This window comes from Meriones unguiculatus, chromosome 14 (assembly GCF_030254825.1).
Source record: "Meriones unguiculatus strain TT.TT164.6M chromosome 14, Bangor_MerUng_6.1, whole genome shotgun sequence".
Taxonomy (NCBI): domain Eukaryota; kingdom Metazoa; phylum Chordata; class Mammalia; order Rodentia; family Muridae; genus Meriones; species Meriones unguiculatus.
In genome coordinates this window covers 87945850-87959654 of record NC_083361.1, presented here as the reverse complement: position 1 = coordinate 87959654, position 13805 = coordinate 87945850, and the positions used below count along the sequence as shown (strand labels likewise).

Sequence of the window (13805 nt, the reverse complement as noted above, 5' to 3'; positions counted from 1 at the left end):
GAATGTTTTAGAAGCATGTCCTCATTCCTCAGAATATGCATATGAGCAGAAGGAACAGGAAACAGCAACTCACTGCTGAACCTCTTCAAAGATAACAGTATTGGCACAGCAGAGCTGTTTTCTGAACTGCTTTACTCTAGCTCTCCATCACTTCTAAAGAGTACACTTCACTTCACGAGTACATTTCTGTTAGTATCGTCAGATAACTGATACATGAACAGACAGGTAAGGAAAAACACAGCTATTTTTTCAACTACGCCCATAAAAAAATCTAGTTAAATAATAAAACTTTACATTTTGTATTTATAAATGTTTAAAGACTGTAGGCAAACATTTTAGCAGGTGCTGTTAAAAACGCCAGGTGAGACCCAGTGAGCGACAGCACTTTCTAAGTGATCTGCTTGAAAGTACAAGATGATTCAGGCCGTCTGTTATGGTGTTAAACACAGCCTGCAGGAAAATTATTCCTATAAAAGCAAACGCAGGTTTTGTTCTTTCAGAGTTGCTGAGTTGAACAGAACCTCTCCTGACACGGGAGACAAATGAGACAAAGTCAGTTTTCTGGCCTCACTAGGAAATAAAAAGTCACGTGAAACATGGTATCAATTCAAAATGTATAAAAGTCAGTTCAATAATCAGATTACTGGGTATTCATTCAAAGAAGATTTCCCTTCCAGCTGTCTGGCCTGTAGCTGGCTACACTTCGACCTCTGGATATCAAAGATGGTGTCTTCATTTTAAATCACATCTTAGGAACTATTTTTTTACACTGCCAAATTCAAATTTAAAAGAAGATAAAAGACATAAAACCAATAGAGCACTTCTATTAATTTATATAGAATTTATAAGTTTATAGTTTATGCAGAATTATTGTAAATTGCTTCCATATTTATTAGACCTAGAGATTTTATATACTGACTCTTCCAAGTGTCCATCAAAGATCTTCCTCTGAACAATACTGCTTTCTCAATGGCTCCTTTGATGTGGATACACTCTAGGAGAACACTCTTAACTGTTTCTCTTAAACACAAAAGTCTTCACAGGACATGTTTATGCAACCTTTGCACAAGCGTCCCTTGTGAGATAAGCATTGACCCAGTGAGTAGAGCGACGATTCTTCTCCTAACACCATAGCGACTTCCAACTCCCCAGTCCCTTTACTGTCTCTTCACAATTCTGTCAAAAGGACTCAGAAGTCAACCTACACCCATCCCAGTTCTTTCTGAAGACAGCATTATGTCTCCCCAACCCACTTGATTGCTTCTCATTTGTTGAGCTAAAAAACAAGCTAAACACACCTTTTTCTAGAGTAGTTCTTTTCCCAAAGCCTAAAATAAAAGCCCAGCTGGCAGTATTCCCTCTCCATGTCATAGGCTACCCAGTCAATTACATCCCCACTTCAGAAGAAGAAAAGGTCTTAGGAAACAAGGCTAAGGGAACAAGGCTGGTAGTTTTTTGCAGAAAAGACCATTTGCCTCTAACCTACACTAGCTCTCCATTACAGTGAGCCTAAGGACATTCACCAGATCAGTAGGGTGTGAAGAAATTGCCAGCACAGTCCCTCCCTGCCTGGAAATCACCTCAGTGGGGCTTTTCCAGAGTCATTACATGACATAAAGCTGGCTTGCGGCAAGAAATCTGCATCAGGGCTCAAAACCAGCATCTACTTCCTACAGTTCTGCCCGCCAATATTATGCGTCTCGGGCTCCAAAGAACTTCCAAGTTTGGCTCTCATCAGCACAGTAAGAACGAGGAGATCTCAACCTTTCTTATCAAAGCACTGTGAATACCAGGAACAAGTGACTTATTCAAGTGACTTTGATTGCGTTTCTAAAATGTTTTCTTTTCTTCTTATTAAAATCTTTTTCACTCAATGTATTTTATCGTCTTTCCCCTTTTCCAAATCCTCCAAGACTTTATACAACCGCCCTGCCACCCAACTTCATTCAGATTAATCATCTGATAGACAGTTGATGTCTTAAATAGAAAAAGAACTAAAAATAATAATACCCTGAACATTAATGAAACAGATTGTGAAAATAGAATTAAATTCCTTCCCCCTCTATCTCCTCCTGGGCACTGCACCTGCAACCTACCGATTACCCTCACTATCAAATCACACACATTTATTCATACATGTGCGTGTATATGTGTACACAAACGCGTAAATACAACCTACTGAGTCCATTTTTGCTGTTTGTGTGCCTGTGGTTTCAGGGCTGACCACTCAGTCCCAGGCAACCAATAAAGGAGCTCCACGCTGAGAGAAGCTGCCGATAGTTCTTTGTCTAGGAGTGTGACCCAGTGACATTTCCCATTTCCACGTTAGCGTGTCTACTGATACTGATGCTCGTTTGTTTATGCAGGCATTTCTAAGAAAGACTGTTTCCCAGCAGACTTGCTGGTGTTCTGGCTCTTATGGTCTCCCCCTCCCCCACTTCCTGTGATGTTCTCTGAGCTTCATATGCAAAAGACACTTGAAAGATTTTTAATGAAAGGACTGTTTTCAAAATGATGAAAAAACAAGAAAGCAAGCAAGGACACTAGGAAACCAGAAGACCAGGAAAAATTAAGAAATCTTTACTAGATCGGAGAAAGAAACACAGTCAATGTAGTACCTCTCTCCAAACTCTGCATTATTCTACCAGTGTCTTCCATTTTGTTAATGTAGTCTGGCGTCAGCCCACAGTAGGACCTGAGCAAGCCGGTCCCACTGAACCCAGGACTCTGATGTATCACTAGAAACACAGAAGGATGACTAAATAAAACTTAGGGAGGCAGAATAGGGAAAATGATAAGCCAAAACTTCCAGTCTATCATCTAAGCACAGAAATGACATACATTCAACCATTGTGGGAAATCCATTAAAAAGCAGAAGCAAGAGAAACTTGGAAGATGAGTGTTCATCAGAAAACAAAGCTCAGTGTAGTTAATTCAGAACCTCTGAGGGGCCTACAAATGCAGTACAAAAGTGAGCATAGACACAACCTGTGACTGTCATGGCCATTTTAAGTTAAAGCTGGGTTAGTTGTAGAAAAATGAAGGTTTTTATAAAACAGAAAAAACACATGCCTCCAGGAAAGACCTAAAATTTATCCACAAGCTTCTTTATAGATTATATCATAACACTCTGTGAAGCACAGAACCATCAGACTAGTTACTGTTATAGTTAGTGCTTTTATTGTCAGCAGCATGGATTAGAGAATCAGATAAAATCCTTCTCATGGGCATAGTAAGCTTAGTTATGCAACAAACACCTTGGTCCGACATGTTGATTCTGAAGATATCAAATCTCAGCTGCAAAATCTATAGCATGCTTTTAGTAAGCAGTCAACAAGTCATGAATCCCATACGTTATTTGACAGACAGTTTTTATTGGTTCTCTCAACTGGAGGATGAAAGAAGATCAGGTGTTAAAAGGTTAGATTAGAATCGTGTGTCTGATTGGCACACTGTCAGTGTCACTACAGTAATATCTCTCTGCACAATTACATTACTTTGATGTCTAGTTTTTATTTTTTCCTTGAGCCCCTGCAGGACAGTCATGCTACCTCAAAACACAACAAAGTGCCAATGGGCCCTCTTCAGGACCTGGAGCCTCAGCTCTCTCAGCACTCTTCTTTTCCGCTAAGGCTGAGGTGTGGGTGGAAACGCTCTTCCTCTGAGGTTGAGTCCTGGCTCCAGTGGTGAAGAAACTTCCTAGAGTTACTCATTCCATAGCCCTTTGTCAGTTTCACTGTCTACTACCTTTTTATACAGTTCCTTGCATTAAATACTCCATATGCTTATTACTGGTATCATTTCTATTATCCAATTAGAGAATGGCTGATATCCTCATCATTGCTTTTTCTTGATGAAGATGTCCAAATGTAGCATCACAAAGAAAATCACATTAAAATATCTCCACATTCTTATTCTTATAATTTTGACAACCCAAAGAAAACAAATATACTATGTAAATATTTTTCATTTTCTTTATTTTTGAGAATTTCATCAATGTTTATAATAAAATTTCATTGAATCCACCATGACCCCTCCAAAGTTCTATATATGCCCTATCACACCACGGCCAATTCCATGTGTTTTTTGATAAATCATTAAGTCCTGGTAGTATTGCTCATATGACCATGGGGACCAAAAGGTGCTATTCAGGTTTTTGTGGAGGGGGAAAGACATTAATAGTCTCATGACACTATATTATCTAAATGACCCTTCCAGGCAAGATGTGCCTTCTGTTGAAATAATGGCACAATGTTACAGAATAACTAACCACTTTCTGATTAGACTTGAAGCCTGTACCACAGAAGGCAATTTCATACCTGGTATTGTAATTCATCTCAAAGCTTATGGCTAGAGGGCTCATATGTCCAAGGGTAGAAGCTGATGTTGGTATTTTGCTCAATGATCATGATGTTAAATTGCCTTCTAAATATTTATGCTAATACTAACAGACCCGTGCTGCTCTTGGCCTCTGCCAGACAATATCTTTACATACTGGGCAACAATCAGCAGAAAATACATAACTGGTACTAAAATTAGTGATTGAGTGCTCATCCCTAAACAAGACACCCGTATTACCTCACACGTTCACCGCCAAGGCTCACAACAATTAGGTTATATGTAAATGATCTTTGCAAAATCATGAGAACAAAATTAAGTAGTAAACGCAACGTTAGTACTATGAAAGAAATCATGCATTAAAACTGAGTAAAACAGAGCCAATTTTCACAGTAAGCTTTTACTAAAACCCCAGAAACTGGAAGGATGTATGAATAGTTATCAATTCTTCATGGAGATAAACATGATGTGATTTGATAATTCATACTAACTAATATAAATTTTAATATTTACTTCTATATATCTGTGTATTTTATTATCTACAAAAAGTTTAAATATTTATTATACATGGTACTGTATAATATGTTTAAAGTATGATTTCATACAAGTAAATATCACATAGTGAAGACATCACTACATGCCCTTTCTCACTACTCCACTTCTTACCAGCCCCCCTTATTGTACTAGGCAGTTTTTCTTCTGTTATCATGCCATGTGTTAATCATATTTGTTAATATCTCTCTAAATTCTAGAAATCACACTAAGAGAAACACAATGTTTTCCCTTCTGAGACTGGATTGATTGCCACAAACTGTAACTTTGTTCTTCTTGATTAGAAGTCCATCGTGTATATACAGCACAATTTTTATCTAGCCTGTTGCTGGACACCTAGGTTGTGATAACTTGGCTGTTATAAATAGCACAGCGACAGACTTTGAGGAGAGAAGGTGCATTCCTTTCTAGTAAGGAGGTAAGCGAGTCACTCAGTAAATATGTCTCCTCCTTATTGAGTAGAGACACTCCACTTTGCAAAACAAAGCTAAATGATTGGTTATATAAATTACCAAAAATATTTGGTATTGCAATAAGGAAATGTCCATAATAGCATGAGAAAATATTTCAGGAAAAAGAAATAACTCTAAAAGTCTGTGGTTTGTTACTACACTAGCTCATTGTCTCCTTGCTGAAATCTGAAACTACATTTCCAGAAACTCCGAACACAAGCATCAGTCTACACTCGTAACCTCCTCTGATGGCATTCCATTACATTCCTAAAATGAGAGTAGAAAAACAGTGAAACGCCCATCTAGCTTTTTGCCATACTGGAATGAAGAACTTTCATCACAGATTTACGTATCTGCTTGGTCTTCACACTGTAGATGATGGGGTTCATGACAGGAGGGATCAGCAGGTAGACATTGGCAATCAGAGTATGGACATAAGGTGGAGCTCTTTTGCCAAATCTGTGGACAAAGGACAGACTGATCAGTGGAATACAGAACATGGCCACAGCCCCAATATGAGAGATACATGTGCTGAAGGCTTTCTTCCTTTCTTCTGGGGAAGCAATGCTGAGGACAGTTCTAATGATCAGGACATAGGAAAGGATGATGAAGACAGAGTCTACTCCAGCAGTAGAGATCAAAACAGTCAGTCCAACTGCACTGTTGATCCTGGTGTCTGTGCATGAGAGCTTCATGACGTCGGGGTGAAGCAGTAGGAGTGGTGGAGCACATGGCTGCTGCAGAAGGTCAGTCTCTTAAGAAGGGCAACCATTGGCGTTAACATTACAGTTCCTCTGATGACAATGGCTACCCCAATCTGAGCTATTCTGGAATCAGTTAAAATAGTGGCATATCTAAGGGGATTGGAGATGGCCACACAACGGTCAAAAGCCATAGCCAATAGCACTGAGGATTCCATGACAGTGAAGAGTTTAATGAAGAACATCTGTGACAAGCAGGCATTGAAGCTGATCTCCCTGGCATTGAACCAGAAGATCCCCAACATGGTGGCCAGAATGGAAATGGACAGCCCAAGGTCGGTGGTGGACAGCATGGAGAGGAAATAATACATGGGCTCGTGGAGGCTGGGCTGAGTGATGATGGCGACGAGAATCAGGCTGTTCCCTGAGAGGGCAGTTGCACAGAGAAAGCAGAAGGGAATGGAGATCCAAGTGTGGAAGGCTTCCAGCCCAGGCACACCAGTGAGCAGGAAAATGATGGAAGAAGCTGTGGAGTTCTGGAAAGTTTACATGCTGAATTAAAATGTCAATATCTTCAGCTGAGTGACCTACGATGCTAACATAGATTTATCTGTTATGCACTCCGCACAAAGCTGGTCACTTCACGAGCAAACGTTCTGAAAGACAATCCCTATTGAAACATGTTATAACAAACAGAGGAAAAAACCGAAGGAGCAACTGAGAATATTCCCTTAAAGGAACAAAGTCATGGAATGAAGAATTACACAGGGATTACACTTTATGCAAAATAATATACTAAGTGAATTAAGCCAGCCTCAGAAAGACATACACCACATGTTTTCTCTCCCGTGCAGAATCATTTTTTAGAAGCATATGAGAATATGCTTCTAAGGGCAATATGGCTATGTATTTTTGGAGGGTGTGCCAGTGGAACGGCAAAAGGGATAAAATAAAGGGAAGTATTTTTTTAAGTACACTATGTTCCTGTAGGAAAATAACATGCTGAAGCCCTTCTGTTTGATAGAAATAATGCAAGTAATATGGTATAAATAATAAGGACATTCCATGTTATTTACAGTCACACATTTGATAAATAATGAATGAGACATTTGCTTATTTCTTCCTAAATGAAAGTAGCAGTCAATTTATAAATACTGAAATTTGTATTATGTACAAGTGGTTGTATGAAATTTCATATGAATAGAATACAGCATATGCAAGTGGTTCTGAGATGGTCCATTTACAATGTTAAAAGTTCATCTGTCAGAGGCAGTCCCTCTTCCCATTACTATGGAACCCACTTGGACACTGAACTGCCATGGGCTACCTCTGTGCAGAGGTTCTAGGTTATCTCCATGCCTGGTACTTGGTTGGAGTATGAGTCTCTAGAAAGACCCCTGTGTTCAAATTTTCTGGTTCTGTTGCTCTCCTTGTGGAGTTCCTGTCCTCTCCAGATCTTACTATTTCCCACTTCTTTCATAAGATTCCATGCACTCTGCCCAACAGTTGGCCATAAGTCTCAGCATCTGCTTTGATAGTCTGCAGGGCAGAGCCTTTCAGAGGCCCTCTGTGGCAGGTTCCTAGGTTGTTTCCTGTTTTCTTCTTCTTCTGATATCCATCCTCTTTGCCTTTCAGGATAGGGATTGAGCATTTTAGTCAGAGTCCTCCCTCTTGATTAATTTCTTTAGATGTACTGATTGGCCTGCTCTTTGATCACCTCCCCCTGAGGGGTGAGCAGCCTTGCCAGGCCACAAAAAACGACAATGCAGCCACTCCTGATGAGATTTGACAGACTAAGATCAGGAGGAAGGAGAGGGGGACCTCCCCTATCAGTGGACTTGTGGAGGGGCATGCGTGAAGAAGAGGGAGGGAAGGTGGGATTAGGAGGGGTTTATGGGGGGATACAAAGTGAATAAAGTGTAACTAATAAAAGTTAAAAAAGTTCATCTGCACTTGAGCAATTTCGAACATATTGTATATAGAAGAATTAAGACAGAATCATAATAGAGTATGAACTATACTCAGTGTAGATCTTAGGAAACTTTGCATCTTGAATTTTTATGCTGCATTGCAAGCCAAATTTCTTCTAACTGAATATTATACACTTTGAGTTTGTTCAAAGGTTGTAACATTTGCTGTGTAACTAGTGAGGGAACCTCACCGTACCTCAGTTGCTTCATCTCTTGCTACACTGAATCCATGAGGGGCTCTGAGACAGTTAGGCTGGCAATGTCTGTGGAAATCTCAACAGTTCCACTAATAGGAGTTGTTCACAATTAAATAACAAACTAAAGTTTAAAATTGCACAAGCATTTCTCTTTTTCCTCTGTTGTTTCCTACATGTCTTTACTCACCTACTTCCTTTTCAGTCAGACAACTGAGAAATATACAGGAATATTATCTAAGTGTGACTAGTTAATACTTACCCACGAATCTCTTCCCCATTTAAACTCCTTTCAATCCAAAATTACACTTTTGTAATTATTTCTGTGAGCTTCAAGATGTGTTGGACACGCCCTTGCTGCTACAGCAGACATGCATAATAAAGTTTTTGAAGACTGGAGGGTTCTTTAGGGGTGTGAGGTGCGGGTAAGCACATAGGTGCAGGTAGCCTCTGAAGCCTGTGGCTTCCTCAGGAGCTGGAGTAACAGGACACTGAGCCACACAACATTAGAGCTGAGAGATGAACCCAGTTCTCTGCAAAGCAGCATATGCCTATGACCATGAGACACCTCTTCATCCCCAGAAAGGCATTTATTCAGCCACAAAGAACACAATTATGCCATTTCCAGGGAAATGATTAGATTTGGAAATCATCATGTTAGAGTACATAACACTTTCAGAAAGGCAAATACTGTGTTTTCTCTTAGGATATACACAAAATACTAAAAAGAAGCCATCTGAGATATAAAAAAAAGAAGAATATGAACCAAGTATGATAAACACATATGAAAACATGACAGCAAAACCCACTGTTTTCTTTGCTTATCTTTACAATTAATCAAAGAACTGTTGCTTCTTTCCAGAGAGCACTGCTGTCTAGCTTCCCAATCAGCTTTCAATATGGGTTTATTTTAACAGCAAATATGAAATAATGTGATCTATAATTCAAAGTAAGAAGAAAGAGGCAAATCATACCTTGAACCTGCCCTCAAAGACAGGAAAAATAGGTTTGGTCAAAAGCAAATGTATGTGCAAACAAATAAAATGCAATGATGCCTAGAGTGATAGGAACACATTGTGAATTCAGTGGTAGTTGATGTGAGAACGTTTCTAAAGAAGCACCAAAGAGCTTCTATGAGTGAATAAAAAATATATTTGTGAGGGAGCTGATAGACTAAAATCCTGACACAGTGGCCTTTCAGATGATTTAAAACTATCCCTAAGGTATAGTGCCGAAAGGCATTACCTTGCCATAGTCAAGGAGTGAGGAGGGCATGCGATCTGACTCATCAGCAGAGAATTTACCTATCAGGTGTGAAGCTCTGGGCTCTTTTCCAGCACAAGAAGGAAAGAAAGAAAGAAAGAAAGAAAGAAAGAAAGAAAGAAAGAAAGAAAGAAAGAAAGAAAGAAAGAAAGAAAGGAGGGAGGGAGGGAGGGAGGGAGGGAGGGAGGGAGGGAGGGAGGGAGGGAGGGAGGAAAGAAAGAAAGAAAGAAAGAAAGAAAGAAAGAAAGAAAGAAAGAAAGAAAGAAAGAAAGAAAGAAAGAAAGAAAGAGACAGAGAGAGAGAAAGAAAACCATACAAAAATCTATACAATAATGCCAATTTCCTCAGCAACTTAAATTCAATTTTAAAATACCTGTCTCTTTCCTCCATTCCTCTGCCCCTTGTGACCTCTCTCCTCTACCACTCAGAGCATGTTGCCTAGCTATCTTCATTTTCTATAACAATGGTTCATGCCTGAAGTAGAAACCTGGCATCGGGCACTAAGGGGCATGTGACATGCTGCCGAATGACGCCCGTCTGGCCACATTTTAAGTCCTAAGGCATCAGTGGTTTGGAACAAGTCACAGTCCTTATGAGTCTCAGTGTTAGAGCATTGCAAAACGAGGTTCTCAACACAGGATCTCACAAAGCAAAGCTTGAAATTTCATCGGGACTGTGTCTGCACCTGGAGTTCAGAGTCCTCTGAGATGACTCAGTTTACTAGCAGATTTCAAGTCTTTGTGGTAAAAATTTGAGGTCTCCAGTTTCTTGCTGGCTGATGAGTGGAGGAGGAAACACGCGAATTTTCAGTTCCACCTTTAGTCTCGTGCATGAGATCTCCCATCAGGATGTTGTACCTCCTCAAATCCAAAACACGAACCCCTCTGCAGCCCCGCCTTGCCTCCAAAAACTCCTGTGATTAGGTCACAGGTCTCAGTTAATCCTTGTTACATTAACTTGATGTAAAGCAACCTTATCCACATCCTTTTATAGCCTAAAGTGCTATGATCAATAGAATGGTGAGCCATTACATTGGCATGCCTTGCTTACACCAAGGAGACTACAGGGCTTGTTCTCATACAGAACAAATAACTTGGGGTAAATAGTAAACTTTGAGGTCCTCTGAGAATTCTATATACCACAATTAACTGAGCGACCAACTCTCTAACCCTGTAGCCCATAGACTGAGTTTCCAAGTGGGCTCCCTAGTAAGGAGAGCAGGGACTGCCTCTGGCATGAATTCAGTGGTAGGATCTCTGATCACCTCCTCCTGCAATCTTGCCAGGCCACAGAGGAAGACAATGCAGCCAGTCCTGATGAGACCTGATAGGCTAAGGTCAGACGGAAGGGGAGAAGGACCTCCCCTATGAGTGGACTAGGGGAGGGGCACAGGAAGAAAAGAGGGAGGGAGGGTGGGATTGGGAAGAGACAAGGAAGGGGACCACAGCTAGGATACAAAGTGAATAAACTGTAATAAATAATTAATTAAAAATTTTAAAGATGCATCTTATTTTATTTATTTGTTTGTTATCATTTATTATAATTTATTCAATTTGTATCCTGACAGAGTCTCATATATTTCAGGCAGTCATCAAACTGTATGTGTAGCCAAGAATAACCTTAATTTCTGATCCTCCTGCTCCCAGCTCTAGAGCACTGAGGATGCCATTTCATCCCATTTCACCACCACGCCTCATTTACACAGTGTTGTAGGTCAAAACCAGGGCCTGGTGCATCCTGCCAGCTGAGATATACCGCCATGCTCTGAACCAGAAATTTTAACCCACCCCCCCCCCCTTCTCTGTCTCCCTCTGTCTCTTTGTCTCTCTCTGTGTGTCTCTCTCTGGTGCATGTGTGCATGCGTGTGAGTGTGGGTGTGTGTGTGTGTGTGTGTGTGTGTGTGTGTGTAAAACATTTTGGATTGTTTAATCTACCATATGTTAACACTAACCTGTTACATTAAGATGATGAAATCATGCCTAAACTATAACACAGTATTAAAGTTCCTATGCTGAAGATACTTTGAGTTGTCCTTCCTCTAGATAATGATGCAGCAAAATTGTTAGAATTCTGGGCAATCCTAAATCCATGAAACGTCTGCCCTCAAACTAGACTGAGCTCTCCAAATGAGTACATGGATATGTACTTAGTGCATAACCATAAAATTATTATGGTTAGCATTTGCATCTCCTATGTATTATTTTTAAAATTTCAGATTAATCTGGGATAATTGTATAATTACGTGATAAAACTTCAATTTCAATATTTGACTGCATTGTGTAGTGATCAAATCAGAGGAAGGTTCGCTATGGATTCATTTTAAACAATACATCACTAGATGTTGGATTTAACAAAGAGATCTCAAAGCATCTTTAAAGAACTAGGAAAGCACAAATTTCACACAATTTTTTTCCTCACAAATTCTTTATTGATTCTACTATTTCATCTTTATTCAACTATGAATATTTTATTGGCAATAATTATCATTTTAAAGGTATTATGTAGTTATACAACCATTGAAACATATTTTAGAATCTGTATTATAGGAACCATTAATAGTTATATAATCTAGATGACTAAAATCAATTTATCAATGATCATAAATGTACTTTAATCATATTATAACAGACACAGCAATAATAGGACAATAACTATACAACATGATATCCCTGTCGTTAGGGAATCCACAGTCTAAAACTCTCTAGACAAGAAATTCAAAAATCTTTAGAATAAAGAAAAGTGTATTCATTAATAGGCTCTTCGAAGCTACAGTGTTAAACCATACAAGTGAATAATAAAGCAGAGATTCAAGGAATAGTCTTTTTAAAACAAAACAGCTCAGCCCTGATGAGACCTGAAAGCTAGGGTCAGATAGAAGGGGAGGAGATCCTCAGGGGACTAGGGAAGGCGCATAGAGGGAAAAGAGGGAGGGAGGGTAGGACTGTGAGGAGTTGGGGGAGCTACAGCCAGAATACAAAGTGAATAAATTGTAATAAATAAAAATAAATAAGAATGTTAACTGTAAAAAAAAAAAAACTCTAAAACTTTCTTAAGAAGACTTAATGAAGAACACTTTCAGAATGGCCTTGCGAATTTGTTTCGTCTTCACACTATATATTATGGGATTCATTACAGGAGGAATGAGCAGATAAACATTGGCAATTAGAGTGTGCACAAATGGAGGGGCATGTTTCCCAAATCTGTGCACCAATGACAAACTGATCATCGGGATGTAGAAGATGGCAACAGCGCTGAGATGGGAGACACACGTGCCAAATGCCTTTTTCCGCTCCTCTTTGGATGCAATGCAAAGCACAGAGTGGATGATTAGAACATAAGAGAGAAGGATCAAGACAGAGTCCAATCCTGCAGTGGAGATGACAATAGCCAAGCCAAAGGCACTGTTGATCTTGGTGTCTGAGCACGAGAGCTTCATCACGTCAGGATGGAAGCAGTAGGAATGATGGAGCACATGACTACGGCAAAAAGACAGACGCTTGAGGAGTAGGAGTAAAGGAACAAGAGCTGTGGTCCCCCTAATTACAATTGCAAAGCCCACTGCAATGATTCGAGAATTGGTTAAGATCATAGCGTACCTCAGTGGGTTACAGATGGCAATAAAGCGGTCAAAGGCCATCACCAGGAGGACTGAAGATTCCATGAAAGTAAAGCCATGAATAAAGAACATTTGGCCAATGCAGGCATCAAAGCTGATCTCTCGAACACTAAACCAGAAGATGCCCAACACAGTTACCAACGTGGAAAGGCACAGACCCAGGTCTGTGAAGGACAGCATGGACAGAAAATAGTACATGGGTTCATGGAGGCTTGACTCGGTGATGATGACAAAGAGGATCATGCTGTTCCCAGAGATGGCGATGGCATATAGACAGCAGAAAGGGATGGAAATCCAGGTGTGAGAGGCCTCAAGACCAGGAATGCCGGTGAGGAAGAAGACTGGTGGGTGGGCAGTGCTCTGATTCAAGGATGGCATAGTGACTGAAGGAAGCAGAAGGCCTTGGGGGAAAGACACACATCCTGTAATGACAGAAAACAGAAACACGTCCAATCTCTGCTACATGCTATGCAACTTGGGAACACTAAAGAACAAGTTCCTGTCCCTCATCTTCAATGGAAAGACACAGCCATTTACTATTGCATTAACATAAACACAAGTGAGCTGGGGGGAAGAGCACTAGCATACATGAAGAGACCCAGGCCTTCGGGAAATCTGTGTTGTAGTACGTAGGAGCATCTGAGTACTGGCACAGAGTGTACTGAGGGCTGGCGAGAAGGCTCAGTGCAGAGGCAGGTGAAGTCAAGCCTGATGGTCTA

The 13805-nt window shown here is 40.2% G+C and overlaps 1 protein-coding gene and 1 pseudogene across 1 annotated transcript; both read right to left on the bottom strand.

Moving 5' to 3' along the window:
• Positions 1-5644: 5644 nt before the first annotated feature.
• On the bottom strand, positions 5645-6594 carry LOC110566022 (olfactory receptor 51F2-like; annotated as a pseudogene).
• Positions 6595-12519: 5925 nt separating this feature from the next.
• Positions 12520-13464, bottom strand: LOC110566032 (olfactory receptor 51F2-like). The gene has a single exon (XM_021663813.1). The coding sequence runs from the start codon at positions 13462-13464 to the stop codon at positions 12520-12522; it is 945 nt and encodes a 314-aa protein (XP_021519488.1).
• Positions 13465-13805: the final 341 nt, after the last annotated feature.